The 18083-nt window shown below is 38.9% G+C and overlaps 1 protein-coding gene across 1 annotated transcript; it reads left to right on the forward strand.

Moving 5' to 3' along the window:
* The first annotated feature begins 2507 nt into the window (after positions 1 to 2507).
* On the forward strand, positions 2508 to 18083 carry LOC139946337 (dehydrogenase/reductase SDR family member 12-like). The gene is made up of 9 exons (XM_071943973.1): positions 2508 to 2521; positions 9684 to 9766; positions 10891 to 11024; positions 11274 to 11350; positions 12815 to 12910; positions 15686 to 15829; positions 16282 to 16389; positions 17064 to 17301; positions 17842 to 18083. The coding sequence occupies exons 2-9, from the start codon at positions 9735 to 9737 to the stop codon at positions 17958 to 17960; spliced, it is 948 nt and encodes a 315-aa protein (XP_071800074.1). The 5' UTR covers positions 2508 to 2521; positions 9684 to 9734; the 3' UTR covers positions 17961 to 18083.

Here is an 18083-nt window from a genome sequence, read left to right on the forward strand (position 1 = left end):
TTCTTCAAAGTTGATGTATCTCAACATATGCATAAAATATCAAAGCTGTGAAAATTTGAGCTCAATTGGTCGTCGAAGTTGCGAGATAACAATGAAAGGAAAAAAACACCATTGTCACAGGAAGTTGTGTGCTTTCTGATGATTGATTTCGAGACCTCAAATTCTAAACTTGAGGTCTCGAAATCAAATTCGTGGAAAATTACTCCTTTCTCGAAAACTACGTCACTTCAAAGGGAGCTGTTTCTCACAATGTTTTATACTATCAACCTCTCCCCATTACTCGTAATCAAGAAAGGTTTTATGATGATAATTATTTGGAGTAATTACCAATAGTGTCCACTGCCTTTAAAATGTCAACATCCCTTGATAAATTATCTCGGGATGACGACATCTGGAACGTAGACTCGTGCTGAACAGATTTAGATTTTCCGTTTTTGTAACACCACAACAACAAGGTGTTCGTTTTGCTAGGTGTTCAAGAATCTATTTTGTTCGATTTAAACCTGAAGTCGATATCAATATTTTGGAAAAATCTGTGTGACGTCTGTTCAGTTTTCGAAAGAAGAAATTTCCGTAAAAATCCAATCATTGGTTCAGGAGTTAGGATTCCTCAACTTCCAATTCAATGTCGTATACTGGGTCACACTTTGTGCAGCATTTGTTGACTTTTGAAGACCTTTACTGACGATGTATACATTTTATAAAGTTCAATGTGTGTTTCAGGGGTTACCGCTCGATAGTCCGAAGGTTCGATGGTCCGAAGGTTCAATAGTTCGAAGGTCCGTTAGTCCGAAGGTTCGTTAGTCCGAAGGTTCAATAGTTCGAAGGTCCGACAGTCCGAAGGTTCGATAGTCCGAATGGCCTGTTAGGCCGAAAATAGGATAAGGTTAAATATTCCGAAGGTTCGGTAGTCCGAATTGACAATCAGGTTCGATAGTCCGAATTGACAATAAGGTTCGATAGTCCGAATCGACAATAAGGTTCGACAGTCCGAACTGACAATAAGGTTCGACAGTCCGAATTGACATTAAGGTTCGATAGTCCGAATCGACAATAAGGTTCATTATTCCGAATCGACAATAAGGTTCGATAGTCCGAATCGACAATACACACGCGCCATTGCCTGTGTAGAATTTATTTTGGTTCGCCATGGACGACGCGGTAACGATTTCACGTTCGAAAGCCGACGCGCAGAAAATGCACACGGGAGATAGGCTTTGGACGCGCTAAATATCACGTGCCGACGGCAACAAGTCACGTGACCACGGCAACGCACAGAAAGTGAACAGGGGAGATAGGCCAATGGCGGACCCATGCCAGAACCCGTGTATGTACGCGCGGCCGATCTAGTTATTTCAGTTATTTTAATTTATATCTATGAACAAAACGAACTTCTTTTTTAAATTTCCCTACGGTGTGCGTCTTTCGAACCTTAATCGAACCTTATTATCGATTCGGACTATCGAACCTTATTGTCAGTTCGGACTATCGAACCTTATTGTAAATTCGGACTATCGAACCTTATTGTCAATTCGGACTATCGAACCTTATCGTCGATTCGGACTACCGAACCTTATCGTCGATTCGGACTATCGAACCTTATCGTCGATTCGGAATAATGAACCTTCGGACTGTTGAACCTCGTTTTTGTTTCGAACTATCGAACCTTCGGACTAACTAACCTTTTTTAAATTCGGACTACCGAACCTTCGGACCAGTAAACCTTCGGATCGATGAACCTTCGGACTAATAAACCTTCGGACTATCGCATCATATGTTCGGATTAACGAACCCTATTACATTTTCGGACTAATGAACCCCCTCTTATGGAAAATTTGCGCGTTCGGACTATCGAACCTTCGGACTATTGCACCTTCGGACTAACGGACCTTCGGACTATCGGGCGGACCCCGTTTCAGGAGCTATGATTTGTTTATATAAATATTGACACATGATTTGTACCAGAAGTCGGGGGTGTTTAATACCCGACTTCCTAATCAATGCACGACCACCTAATCATAATCATACGGAGTACCATACCCGTACTTTATACATGTACCAGCAAAAACATATTTATTTCTTTGTCTAAAGTTCCATATATTACTATAACCAAACAGTCAAACAAAAACAGTGGATTAATCTATTTATTGTCCATACTTCCGGAGAAGGGATTTTTTTATGTTATTAGTTCATTTGTACTAGCAATTGAATGGTTCGTTAGACTGTCGATTTTGAGAGCACCAGTGTAATCAATATTTATGAGAAACAACACATAATCGCCCTGTGTAATTCTACCTACATTATGGTAATACGAAGTAGGACCATACCAGTACTTTGCATTTTCCAGAAAAGATTTTCTGTTAAGATTGATCGTGTAAACATGTAGTTCTCCTTGAGTTGTAGGCTACTCGCTGGCCTTGAAACGATGAAATTCTAATGATATTAATTATTTGCAGCTGGGAACGATGGATTATTAAAGGCGATAATAATAATGCGGTCCACGAATAAACGAAGCGTCGAGGTACGGGTTATATTTTTTGTCGAAAAAAAAACCCCAAGGGTACGTAATTAATTGTGTATCTCCCTAAGGGTGGGGGGGGGGGGATATATTTTTGGGCGTCGACTGTTTGTTTTGTGTGTATAATTGTCTTGGTAGTATATTGTTTCATGAGTTCGCTCGGCCCGATGCCAACAAAGCATGTTGTCAGTTGTCAGGATATTTTACTGCCTGTTGTTTTATACAAAGATCCGATTGCATGCGTACTTACCATAAACAAACACGGTCGGCCATTTTATGGAGTAAAAAAATTGACTCCTCGCGTGCCGTTCGCGTGCCGTGTTAGTTCATGACGTATAAGGAAAACCGTGCAATTTCGAGGCATATTTGTGTTGATCATTAGGTGTTCGGGCAAACAGCCCGGAACACCTCTTATTTTTGTTCGATTTTTTTTAGGTGTTCGGGCCAACAGCCCGGAACACCTCTTATTTTTGTTAGGTGTTCGGGTATTGAACCCGAACACCTCTTATTTTTTTTCGGTTTTTTAGGTGTTCGGGCAACAGCCCGAACAACTCATTGATTTTGTTCGTTTTTTTTAGGTGTTCGGGCCAACAGCCCGGAACACCTCTTATTTTTGTTCGGTTTTTATTTATTAGGTGTTCGGGCAACAGCCCGAACAACTCTTTGATTTTGTTCGGTTGTTTTTTAGGTGTTCGGGCAACAGCCCGAACAACTCATTGATTTTGTTCGTTTTTTTTTTTTTTTTTTTTTTTTTTTCTTATTCTTCTCGCTGTCGATTGTCCGCAAGTAAAAGCATAGTTGCGAAGCTTGCATTAAGATGAAACTTTGCACACAGGTAGACAATAACCAGTAGATGATGCAAAAGTTGTTACGTCACGATGACGTCATCAGTTGACGAGATACACTCATTCAAAATTTATTATTTCAAAAAATCATAACTTTAGATCTACATGAGGGATTTTTACAATCCATACATCATCGGAAAGGGCAATTAAAACTCCGTAAACACCTTACAGACATGACCCCATTTTTATTTTGTCTTCCGGCTCAAAAGAGAGGTTGAAAATATCAGATTTCATGTATAAAGAACTACAAAATTCCCCCATTGATTGCGCGTAAAGATTTTACGATTACATGTACACGTACTTTGTCACCACGTGTAAGTATGCGGTGCATTGAGGAGCATAGTCACTCTCTGCACCGCGTTTTGATCGTTTTAGTCTGCGTTCGAGGCGTTCTCAACATAATGTCAGTTTTCTTAAAAAGTAATTAATTAGTTTTATCTACGACCATACTGCGTTGATAACACCGGTCACTAAAGTTAAGCAAAATCGGGCCCAGTCAGTATTTGGATGGGAGACCAAATGGCGACCAGAATTTGTACTATTTATTTTTGTATTAATTTTTTTTTCCTCCTATAAATAGCTTCGCTATGGTCTTTTTTCAAGGCGTTTTCAACAAAGATTTCCCTCCCGGTTACTTAGTCTCTTCTCCAGCCGTCATTATGCATAAGCTCCTATATCCTCAACCACACAAGCTATTTTGACAATCTATACATCATATGAAAGGGCTTTACGTACGTAGTCTGTTTTCAAGGTGTTTTCAACAAACATTTCCCTTTCGGTTGGTTAGTCTCTTCTGCAGTCGTCATTATGCATAAGCTCCTATATCCTCAACCACACAAGCTATTTTGACAATCTATACATCATATGAAAGGGCTTTACGTACGTAGTCTGTTTTCAAGGTGTTTTCAACAAACATTTCCCTTTCGGTTAGTTAGTCTCTTCTCCAGTCGTCGTTATGCATGAGTTCCTATGTCCTCAACCACAAAAGCTATTTTGACAATCCATACATCATATGAAAGGGCCTCACGTATTTCACAAAAATAGGTATGTTGGTGACCTTGTCTTGACTTTTTGACCTTTTTAAACTGGAAGAGCCTGTAAAATGCTTTGAAAAGGCAGTATTTAAAGGCTTTTAGGTTGAAATGTACACTTGTTGATGCTTTTCCATAAAATTATTACACATCGAGAAAACTGTTTGGTTTTGATTTCTTTGTAATTTGACGGTATACTTACAATACTTGTTTCATTTATTTATTCAAACACTGACCCAACAATAGCCGAACACCTAGTGTTTGTTTTTACAAACACTATATCTAGTTTTAATTCTTCTTCTTCTTCTTCTCAGCGTCCCTTGTCCGCTAACAAAAGCGCCTTTCCCAAATTTGTATGAACTTGAAACTTCACACATAGTTAGCGATTTATTAGGAGAAGAAACCGTGTGAGTTACGTCATGATGACGTCATCAATTCTTGAGTAATGAATATTCAAAGTTTATTAATTCAAAAAATCATAACTTTTGATCTACATGAGGGATTCTTACAATCGAAACATCATCGGAATCGTCATTGAAAACTCCGTAAACGCCCCACAGACATGACCCCATTTCGATGTTGTCTTCCGGCTCAAAAAAGAGGTTGCAAATTTCAAAATTCACGTCTAAAGAACAACGTAAATCCCCATTGCTATGTGCATAAACATTGCACGTAGGCATACACACAACGTGTAGCGTATTAGCGGTGCAGCAGAGTCACGCTCCAGTGATCATCCATAGAGCGCGAAAAAGCTTCATGAAGAATAGTCTTCGTTCAAGGCGGTTAAAACATACATGCCCCTTACAGTCTTTTCTACAGTCGTCAATATTTCCTAAGTTCATATTTCCAAAACTACATAGGCTATTTTGACAATCTATACATCATATGAAAGGGCTTTACGTACTTTACAGAAATGGATATGTTGGTGAACTTTCGTTGACCTTTTGACCTGTTTAAACCGGAAGTGACTGTGAAATGATTTGAAAGGGTGTTGTTTATTGCCTTTTAGGTTGAAATATACATCCTTTGATGCTTTACCATCACAGCATACAAGTCTGGCAAAGGTCTGCTTTAAAACAAATATTACCGATGACGTCACCAAACATACACTTTTACTAGAGTTATCATGTTGTTTTGACAGTTTTTGCAATTTTAATCATTTATTACAAATCTTGAGAACAAAGCAAGGTTTAACTATTTGTTTTTTAATCCAGGCTTTTACTCCCGGAAACCGAACACCTTGAGTTTGTTCACAAACTCTCAATCTCTAGTTTTTTATTGATACTTCTTCTTCTTCTTCTTCTTCTGTACGTCCCTTGTCCCCCTACAAAAACATCTTTCCAAACATCGTATGAACTTGAAACTTTACACATAGTTAGATATTTATTACGAGAAGAAACACGTATCATTACGAGTTATGAATATTCAAAGTTTATTAATTAAAAAAATCATAACTTTTGATCTACATGAGGGATTTTTACAATCGAAACATCATCGGAATCGTTATTGCAAACTCCGTAAACGCCCCACAGACATGACCCCATTTTGATGTTGTCTTCTGGCTCAAAAAAAGAGGTTGGAAATTTCAAAATTCACGTCTAAAGAACAGAACGTAAATCCCCATTGGTATGTGCATAAACATTGCACGTAGGCATACACACAACGTGTAGTGTATTAGTGGTGCAACAGAGTCACGCTCCGTTGATCATCCATAGAGCGCGAAAAAGCTTCATGCAGAATAGTCTTCCTTCAAGGCGGTTAAAACATACATGCCCATTACAATCTTTTCTACAGTCGTCAATATTTCCTAAGTTCATATTTCCAAAACTACATAAGCTATTTTGAAAATCTATACATCATATGAAAGGGCTTTACGTACTTTAAAGAAATGGATATGTTGGTGAACTTTCGTTGACCTTTTGACCTGTTTAAACCGGAAGTGACTGTGAAATGATTTGAAAGGGTGTTGTTTAATGCCTTTTAGGTTGAAATCATGGAGGAGTAAAGAAATATACATCCTTTGATGCTTTACCATCACAGCATACAAGTCTGGCAAAGGTCTGGTTTAAAACAAATATTACCGATGACATCACCAAACATCTTTTACTAGAGTAATCAGGTTGTTTTGACAGTTTTTTACAAATCTTGAGAACAAAGCAAGGTGTAACTATTTGTTTTTTAATCCAGGCTTTTACTCCCGGTAACCGAACACCTTGAGTTTGTCCACAAACTCTCAATCTTATATTTTATTTTTGAAACAAACCATATGCATTTCAAAACAAACGGTTTTCAAATGCATTTCATAGACCAACTCGCCCGATCCAAGGCAACGTGTCCCTTTAACTGCTTATTGACCCAATTCACCTGATGTCATCATCAGAATAATCTTAGATGCGCCATTTTGGTGGTCAATGTCAATGTTCAGTGAAGTGCGCATTTTTAGGTGAAGCGGCGTTTACACGTAAGACTAGATCGACCGCGCGTACATACGCGGGTTCTGTCATGGGGGCCCCATTGCCTATCTCCCGTGTACATTTTCTGTGCGTTGCCGTCAGCACGTGACTTTTTGCCGTCAGCACGCGACATTTAGCGTGCAAAGGCCTATCTCCCGTGTTCATTTCCGCGCGTCGCCTTTCGAACGTGAAATTTTTACTGCGTCCATGGCGAACAAAAACCTTTTCTACATAGGCAATGGCGCGTGTGTACGCGCAACCGATCTAGTTATTTTAATTCTATATCTATGGTATTAAAGACCACCAACATGGCATATGACCTTTTGCATATGACGTCATTTCAGTAGGGCGCCCTCACCTAGAGGTCAAAAGGAGGTTGTTCACTGGCCAATACTGTGCGCCGCGCGTACAAATCTGTGCGTCTCGATTGTTTCGTCACCGTTTTTCCTCTAAGATGGCGGCTGGATGACGTCAATGCATAAGGTCCATACCACTGATCTCCATTATACAGTATAATGGAGATCAATGGTCCATACCTAGATCGGCCGCGCGTACATACGCCCCATAAGCCGTACTCAAAAATTTCGCTTTCTTCACGGACGCGCTAAAAAGTCACATGCTGGTGGTAACGCACAGAAAATGAACATTGGAGGCCTTAAACCACTAATAAAGACCATAGATATAGAATAGAAAAACTAGAATGGCCGCGCGTACATACGCGGGTTCTGGCATGGGGGCCGCCATTGCCTATCTCCAGTGTACATTTAGTGTGCGTTGCCGTCAGCGCTTGGCGGCGCCAAGCACCTGCGCGCCATTGCTAGGTAGTCTTTGTGCCTATTTTGTGCACAAAGACACGAGAAAATCGTTTTCCTTTTCACTTTTTATGGTAATTGAGTGTCTTCCTCGACAATCTATGAAATTTCCTTGATATTGCTGCTTGATATAACAACGTACTATATTCTTGATAAATTGTTTAAATTAAAGTCACCTGGAAATAGATTTTTTTTCTTTCAAACATAAGAGTATATGCTTACGAACAATAAAACATTTTTTTAAGTAATTGTTTGTCACGATTTATATGTTTAAAAAATATATAAAGTTGTTTGGGGGCTGACTCCGCCTACCCCTTTTGTGACGTCAATCAAGGCAGACTTTGCCTGCAATGCGTAAAGTAAACACACGTGCAAAATACATGTACGTCCAAGTCGCGAGTTGGTACATTTCAAAAAGTGTTTTTCTGCATTCAGCAGCAATACACCTGGTCGGCATTGCCGGAAAAAAACTTTTTTTTTTTTTTTAAACGTACAAACTCACGACTTGGTCCGTACATGTACTTTGCAATTGTGTTTACTCTACGCATTACAGGCAAAGTCTGCCTCGATTGACGTCACGAACAGCGCCCTCTCGGGTCGGGGTCTACTCTTAAATTTGTAAATAACATAAGAACTGATTTTTCAAAACCTTAGTTAACTGTTTATTCACATTCCACTCATCAAAACTAATATATTAGTGACAAAAGCTTTATTTTTTAAAAAATACCACTTCCAGGTGACTTTAAGCAGAAAGTATAATACTGAAATTCTGACAAAATACCTTGCCGCTGTAATGCATTTTAGCGACTTTTATGCCGTTTCCGCGTCTTTGATCCTAAACTCGCCTAAGACAATCACCTCTTTTCAAGATGATTCGGCTTTTATTTTGTTGCAAATATTTGTGGTCAGTGATCGTCATTGGTATATCATGATGTCCTGTTAAGGAAATTTTGTTATTCGTTGAGGAAAACATTTAATTTCCATAAAGAGTAAAAAGAAACATGATTTCCTCATGTCTTTGTGCACAAAACTAGATCACATCGATAGAGATCATAATATAGAAAAGAATAACTAGATCGGCCGCGCACGGGATCGCGGTGACGGGGAGGTATGGAGGCGCGGGTTAGATATGGGACGAGAGAGGGAAGGGGCCCACGGTGGGAACGGCAAAATAAATGACGGGGAAAATGAACGGGGCTGGGGATATAATAAGGAAAGGAAAATGTGAAAAGGGACTTGAAAACGATACAGTACATGAAAATAATAAACTGAACGGAAAAAAAAGTAAAAACGTGATATATGACTGGGAATGAACCACTTAACGGGACCCGCGCAAAATTAAAAAACATAGATGGGACCGACAAACGGGGAAAAAAGGGCAAGTGTACGATTTCACAAAGTACTAAAAGGTTGGTCGTGACTCCGAGTGCCACCTATTCCACCCCACCCTTTCACCACCCTACTTCGGAGTTCTTTCTATACGCAATGATTCCTAGCGGGTGCCGCGCAACGGGATATAAAGGAAAGAACCACCAGCGCAAAGCGCGACATCCCGCTAGTTGGTTATTACGTTGGATGGATGATGCTTTTTTTCCCCTCTCGATATTTACTGTGCATTTGTTGTTTATATATTAATTGTTCTTCATTAGTTTTATTTCATATTTCGTTGACCATCGTCAATGTTTGATTGTTCATATCTTGGGTGTCCTATTGTACCATGGAGGAAGAAATGTGTGTTCCGTCCTCTATGATTGTATATATCCTATACACTACTGTATACCATGCATTATCTGTACCAAATAAGGGCCTACTTCATATTTCCGTAAACCACCCTACCTGTTAAATATTGCATTGCCATAAAATAGAGTCATGGTCAACTGAAGGATCGTAAGCATATTCACGCGCGAATGAACAATTCCTTCCCTCAATTATTTTATTCGCTGGCATGCCCTAAATGCTTCCTTGGTTAAAAGAAATAGCAATACTTAAACCGTGGAGGAAGCTTAAACTGTACATTTATACAGGAACATCGTTGGGGGAACTTGTGGCTCTAAGTTGCTGCACTAGATGTCAATATGGATCAAGAGCAACTAAGAAAACGATTCAAGTAAGTAAAATCAGACATGTGTCCAGTTTCGTAGAGCTGCTTAAGCAAACAATTTGCTAAAGCTAAAAAAATCCTTGCCTATAGGAACACGTTGCCTTGGATCGGTCGAGTTGGTCTTCGAAAAGCGTTTGTAACCGTTTGTTATAAAATGCATATGGTTAGAAAGATAATTTAAAAGTAGAATAAAATGATCCACACAAAATTACCTCGAAATTGCGTGGTTTTCCTTTTACTTTGCGAACTAACACGGTCGGCCATTTATGGGAGTCAATAACTTGACTCCCATAAATGGCCGACCATGTTAGTCGACGAGGTAAAAGGAAAACCACGCATTTTCGAGTGATACTTGTGTGGATCATTATATTCTACTTTTAAAATATCTTTCTACCCATATGCATTTTATAGCAAACGGTTACTAACGCTTTTCAAAGACCAACTCGACCGATCCAAGGCAACGTGTTCCTTAATCAAATTGGTTTACCGGCCAATACTCCACTCAATTAGCAAGCTATTTTCGTGCTTTAGCAAATTTTGTGCTTAAGCAGCTCTATTAAATTGTTATATCGGTTCAATTTAATAAAAAAACTGTTTCCAGCTCCATATAAAAACAATAACAATTAGGGGTAGAAATTGACAATAAGTATACAAAAAGATGACAAAACCAAACAAACATTGAATGTATAAATAAGAACCACAAGAAAAAAGTAAATAAACCGAGAGTGGGGTAAACATAGTGAGGTTGTTTAGTGAGGTGTGGGGCAGGCGGAAATAATTGGGGGATATGTTCCTTTCTTTGACAATTTAGAAGTATGGTTGACATTGGCACATTTTTACAAAGTTTTTCCTTTCATATTTTCTCGCAACTTTTGCACGTGTGTTTATCTACGCATCGAAGGGGGTCTATGCTTGATCGAGGCAAAGTCTTCCTTTTCCTACGTCACAAAAGGGGTAGGCGGAGACAACCCCCAGCACTTAATTAATTTTTTTAACATATAAATCGTGACAAACAATTACTCAAAAAATTGTTTTATTGTTAATAAACATATATTCTTATATTTAAAAGAAAAGAAATCCTATTTCCAGGTGCCTTTAATTATTTACCAGCTCCATTTCTTTCCAAATAGGGCTGGATTTCTGGCTGCTTCAGAGAACTTTGACGAAAATGTTTTGAATGTTGATTTGTCTGGCAAATCATTTATGTTGACCGGAGCAAACACAGGCATTGGGAAAAGCGTAACTATGGAACTTGCTAAACGAGGTAAGCCCTGGGAAGATTGACAACTTAACTTAACTTTACATTAAAATGCTGGACAAAAAGCATGAGCTAAAATAGCAATATGGTTTTAAAAATACACAACAGTTTAGTAAAAAATTGCATTACAAACAACGTCCATGGCAAGGGACGATCTTGCTTTAACAGGTTATACAATTTGTAAATTTTAGATTATACCTTTTCATCATCCTTAATTTTAAAAAATGTATCTCTTTGATTTAACTTTCATCACAGGTGGAACAGTCCATATGATTTGCCAGCATGCTGACGAGAAAACGAGGAAAGAGATTGTTGAGAAAACTGGGAACATGGTGAGTGATCAAGGTCGATGAGGAAAACTTAACAATTATTGTGCCGCTTGAATAAGCATGATATCCATAAAGTTTGGTTATAAAGTCCACAATAACAACAATATTGTATTTTAAGCGCCATACCAGCACAGACATAAGGCCACATAAAAAAAGAATTGTTGATCGTCCCCGCCCGACCGTTCAAAACCCCCCGACACAATTTTTTTCCCCCATGTCTGGATATCTCTTTATACTTTATCTCTTCCCTTTATACTGCCCAGATTTTTCAGCTGATATTTTTTTCAAAAAGTACAGGTTTGAAAAGATGTTTAAAGAAGGTTATCATGTTGGCAAAGCAGAGAACAATTCTTCAAATATTTACTTGGGCTACACTGTGCTTAGTTGTTTGAACAAGTTTACAGAAAATGTCATCTAGGAGTTAAATTTGTTTGACAAAACTATTGAAAACATCAAAAACACACAAACCCTCTGTTTTACAGTGATTGTGATGATTTCTTTATTCTTTATTTCATATTTATTTTGGCATGTCAACAAAACTTAAAAACTTTCCCTTCTTCCTTTTTTTGTGGAAAAAAGAGAATGGTAGAGCGGTCAATAAAATGGATTATGAAATGTAGCATTTATGAGCATTTACGCCAGATTAAGGTCACGTGGTTTACCCGGACCATTTTTTTTAGTTCGGCTAAACCACGTGATCTTTGGAGCTAGCTCAACTTCCAGCTGTAAGCCTATGTCAATTTCAATGGTTTCTTTAAATCTAGTTATGTAAATATTTTACAAAAGACATCAGGTTTTCAGATTATGGCCGCAAGTTATAAATAAATGTGAAAATGATCGTAAGATTTTAACCCCAAAATCGGTAGCGTGTCCATAATGTGCACAGCTTGGGGCTGGCGAAGAGGGGGAAAAAACGTGTAGCCGTGTTGTTGTTCAGTGAGCGAGCGCATAATCATAGCCTAGAAAATAACTATAGGCCTAGCTGGGAGACATGACAAAGGTGGGAGGGGCAGGAAGCCAGACCGCTGAGTACCTTTTTGTCATAGTCTGTACATCACTGCCTATCATAAACAGGGCCAAATTTCATGGAGCTGCTTTAGCACAAAAAGTTCCTAAGCATAACACAGGTATGTTTACCTGTAAAGTAAGGTTACCAGCCAAACTACCGATGTACCATGTCACATGTACAATTTGTGACTGGTATCCTGCTCCTTTCTGGTTTAAGCAAAAAATTGTTAAGCAATGTTTTTTTGCTTAAAGCAGCTATATGAATTTTGGGCTCTGGTCTTATCCTGGTTTTGTTTTCCTCCAGGAAATGCAAAATTTAATTCAATGCCCTGTTTATATTACAACCTTCCCCTCATTTTCAATGTCTAAATTTGCCAAATTCCAATATCAACATAAATGAAGAAAGTGTGCCAGTTTTGTTTCCCTTTATTGTTTACACATTCTTATATCCTGTCCCAGAACATACATCTACACGTACTGGAGCTATCCAAGCCCAGAGAGGTCTACGAATTTGCAACAAAGTTCGCGAAGGACTGGAAGGAGCTTCATGTTTTGGTATGGAATGGTCTTATCACATTGCGCCTTTCTTTTAACATGAATATGGTTCCCTAATCGGTCCACATGCATGGAAGTATAAGAATTTGTTAGGCACCGAACACTATTATACACATATTGACTGGCAAAACTAGTATACGTCTATTCCCACGAGGGACTTTGAGTGACCAGATAAGCGACCTATTTCCCGAGGCCGAAGGCCGAGGGAAATGGGCCCCTCTTCTGGTCACTCACAGGCCCAAGGGGGAATAGACGTATACTAGTCACCGAATTATGCCAGTCAATATGTGTTTTATAACACAGCTCGGTCTAAAAATGTCAAATAAGATCAGAAAAAGGAATTTTGTAGTTTGTTCACGGTTCAAGTCAAGAGAGGGCGCTGTTACCGCGGGCACTATAGACCTTTTCGCAAATACTGGGGCGCGCGCGTAAAGCTTGGAATTAGGTGCATTGTGGTCTAGCTGGCAGCAAAATTTGATTCATATCTATCCCACAATGCACCTCATTCAACAGTCTGCGCTTGCGCATTGGTATTTGCGATAAGGTCTATTTGCAAAGACTCTAGTGCCCGCTCTGGTACTATTCCCGCAAAACACGCGCGCGCGATCACTAGCCTATATTAGTTCATCCCACGTGACCGTGTTTCAGCCAAACAGAATACTGGAAAGCAAGAGATGTGTTATAATGGTAATTAATCCAAATAGTTGTTAGCATAAACAATATGGTTACGAGCAACCGAGAGATGTTGATAGAATAAAACATTGTGAGAATTACAGTACCATCTGAAGTATGTTTCAGAAAGAGGAATTTAGCACTTAAATATTAATCAAATACTTCATGCCTCACGCCTTTTTTTTTTTGGGGGGGGGGGGCATCTGAAAACACATAATTTTGTGCAACAAGGGTGTTTTTTCTTTCATTATTCTCTTGCATCTTCGATGGCCAATTGAGAAGATTTTTTCACAGATTTGTTATTGTATGCAATATGTTGGGGTAACATCCAAGTGAGAAACAATACTGGCCTTTGACAACTACCAAACATGTCCAGTGCCTGGACAGGTTAGAAGCTTTGTATCCAACTTATAAATACTAGACATCAGCATCTAGAACAACAGAACAAGATGCCTAATTTATTTCGTTATTTTAAAGGGGTTGTGCTGTCATAATCAAAGCCCTGTATGATACAATATGTGACTTTGCACCCTCATATTGGATTGATCAAATGGTACACTATTGATGTTATCAGTAAGGTATTGATGTAATCAATGGTATTAAATGGTTTACCATTGATGTTATCAATGCTACTGAATGGTATACCAATAACTAAATAAATGGTGTCCAGAAGTATACCATTGATAAGATCAATGGTATTGAATGATAAGATCAATGATATTAAAAGGTTTATGTCTCATTAGAGCGTCACCTATCGGCAGGAGTAGGAAAGGCGTGTACAGTAACATGGGCACAGCCATCATTACAACATTGATTAATAGTTAAACTGTGATGTGAGGGACTCAATAGTCTGCACAATATGTACACTAAGTACATGATTCTACATTTATTCAAGACTACTCTTCCAAAATTTGCGCAATTTGACGATTAATCCATGTAGGTACTTATATTATATCGATATAGTTCATGATCCACATTTTTTGCGATCCCCGCGCTTTACCAATGGCCTCGGAAGAGCCCCACAACAACTCTATTGTTTTAACCCTGTGTAGCCAAATGATTATCTGTGGGTAACTTGTTTACTTGATCAAGTTCCTTGATCAATTTCAATAGTTATTCAAATTTTGTGCTGGTACGTATAATTTAACCTGCACAATATTGTCATGCACACGCAAGTGGGTCTCAAGGAAAGCCAACGCGCAATCACTATTGCGTAATTTGATGCATACGTACACTGTTGCGCAACAGCCAAGAGTAAGTAAGTTCGACTGGGCACATTAATTAGTCGACCCGTGATTGACTACCGACCAGCAACGTACATGCGCAGTGACGCACCCACTCGAACAACTCACTTTGAAGTCCCTAGTCAACCTTCCGCCTTTTCGCTATACTGTCACTCGTTCCCCTCTGCCCTTTATACATGTTAGAATGGAACATGCTGTTGGTACCATTGAAGAAACCATGGGCTCGAGGCCGGTTCCAAATGGTCGACCACAGTAAAGGGTCTGTCAATCAATGGTAGACCAGCATGGGTTTGGGTAAAAATGGTCAACCTTTTAGTTAACCTTGGTGCACACTCGAACTTGCTCCAATTGTGCAAAAGTGATGGCGCCCTCTGTTGCCCAGTCACATTAAGGAAATGAGATTTTCAACTCTATAGGTGATAGCAAGCAAGCGACCACGTGAAAAGTCAGGGCGCCTGGCTATTTGAATTTTGACCTGAATTATTTTTTATTTTAGTTTGGAAAATCATCAGAAGTTGTGTGTCCAATACAACATATAATAGACACTTATATCTCGAACAATAGAGCAATTACCTAAAACTCGTTAGTAATACAACATATAATAGACACTTATATCTCGAACAATAGAGCAATTACCTAAAACTCGTTAGTTTAAAGGGGCTGTGTTGTCATGATATGTGATTTTGAACTGACGACAGCAAGCATGTGAACCATGCAGAGGGAGGACACGTGGGTGCAGTAACTTGGTGAAAGATCATAATTACAATTCCACGCACACCCATATTCCTGCTTTGATCATGACCACACAGCCCCTTTAAGAAGTGATTCAACGTGTTTGTGAAATTATCGTTTTATTAAGGTGAACAATGCTGCCGACGTGTTAAAAACCAGAGACATCACCGAGTATGGTTTGGAAACAAACTTTGCAATAAATACCATGGGGCCGTATCTCCTTACGAAGACTCTGCTGCCGACCATCAACAGGACGCCTGGATCACGAGTGGTGAGTACGGCCTAGGCTACTTGTGATGTAGCCTATCTCAACGTAAAAATGATATCACGTCTGAAATTTGTTTTGCCTTTGATGTAAACACCTCGTAGTTCGACAAAAAGTGGCCTTTTATGTTTTCTTGACACAATTATTATCCCCCATTTCAGACAGGCGCTACAGAGTCACGCCCAAACCAAATTCTGAATTACGTACATGAAAAGTCGACGTCTGAAACGGTATATAGGAGCGACTGGGCACGCTAGAAGTTGAAAGGTCAACTGTTGCAGTAGTTCGGAACGACCAAACCCGCTTCCAAAGCTTTTCGATCAGAGTCGTGCCTGTCTGAAAAGGGTGCAATTCCCTTTTACAAATGAAAGACAAATTAAGTAAATAAACAAAAAAGCTTCATGAAAAACGATTCTGATTAGATCCGTAAAAAATAAAGGTGTTTACACTTCTGACAGGTCATGGTTTCTACAGGCGGTGTCTACAAAGAAAAACTTAATCTCTCCGATCTTAACAACGAACACATGGAACCATTCGATGGACACGATTGCTATACACGTAGCAAGGTAAGTTTCATTGTCAGGTATTTCTTGATACCCGCGGGACAACAATTAATTATTTTGTAAAACAATAAAAAATTAAATACTAGGTACCCTAGAGTCAATGATATTTTGAACGGTTACAGTTGTAACAAAGTACAGAATACTTATTCCATTTCGAATTAAATTGCTAAGAAGTTTCATTGAAAACTGACTGATATTTCTTGCAAAATACAATGAACTATTCAAATGGATTTGGGTAAAGTTACTTATATATATACAAGAACATGTGTCGGTTATTTTCATTTTCAAAGTAAGACAGCTGTTACAAGATACATAAGGCAATCATATCTAGTATCTATAGACCTTTGGTAGATTATTGGTAACAATGTAACAAAACTTGTTGATTTTGTTAAAAACAAAACAACTAATGAGAGGTGTTTTATTTTATTTAATTGAATGTTTGCAGAAAATGTTTAATTGTGTTAAAGAATCTCTTTTTACGATTTAGTGTTTAACTACCATTTGGGCACTTTGTTTATCAACAAAAGAAAGGTCAATAGAACCCCTTGCATTGGCCGCCATCTTTGATGAAACGTGCACACGTGCAGCAATCATTGGCTGAGAGTCGGGCGCAGTGCGTACACGTGCAGTGTAATTTTCCCAAAATGACGTCATGTATAATCCTTTCTTACATGCAGCGTCAACAACTGATCGTGAATGAAATGTGGGCCAAAGAGTATCCGAACGTGCACTTCTCGACAATGCGTCCTGGGATAGTGGATACGCCCTCATTGTGCAAATACCTACCGGTTGAAAGGATTCAGATAATGCGTGCAAATGACATACTGCGCACACCGGAACAGGGTGCGGATACCATCGTGTGGCTGTGTGCCGCAGAGAAGGTCGCCCAACAACCAAGTGCGCAGTTTTATTTGGGTGCGTATCTAATTATATTAAAACCCTCCCATGTATTTATGAATAATTTTTCTAGATTTAATTCCCAAGGAGTGCTGTTTAAGAGTATAACAAAACAAATCTGAGAAACGTTTCGTGCATGGAACAATTCTCAGATTGTGTTTTTCAATGACGGATTGTTGTTCATGCGTGGATTTACTGCGTCTAAAAACCTCTACATACCCACCGTTTTGAAATGACATTTCCACAGGCTAGTTTAATTGTATATGTCTACATTATTAAAAGGTTAAAACAACGGAACGGTTCACAAATTCAAAGGTTCACCTTTAGAAGTCAGCATCAAACTAGTTAGAACCTTAAAATATGTCTCTTTCTCAACACGACAGATCTTTTTATTGTATATTTACACATGTATAGACTATAACAATCAAACGGTCAAAAAAAAAGGTTATACTTCGCCTTTCAGGCACCATATCAAAATATATACCGTAGACCTACCTCCATACGAGCTTTAAAGACACCATGATTTGCTTGTTTCCCCCCTTCATCATATCAACACAGATCGTTCGGTCGTACCTGAACATTTACCTGGACTGGACACGGACTCCTCATTTGAAGAGAAACGGCAACTCATGCGCTATCTGGAAAAACTGGCTGATGACGTCAGAAAGGATGCATAGGTCAAAGGTCATTGCAGAAAATGCCACAATACAGAAACATCTCTTCTCTGGGTTCAAAGTGATTTTTAAAAATATAATTTGGACAATTATTTGGGGTGTAATTTGGATATTTAGTGATCTCTT

Source organism: Asterias amurensis, chromosome 13 (genome assembly GCF_032118995.1).
Source record: "Asterias amurensis chromosome 13, ASM3211899v1".
NCBI classification, from domain to species: Eukaryota; Metazoa; Echinodermata; class Asteroidea; order Forcipulatida; family Asteriidae; genus Asterias; species Asterias amurensis.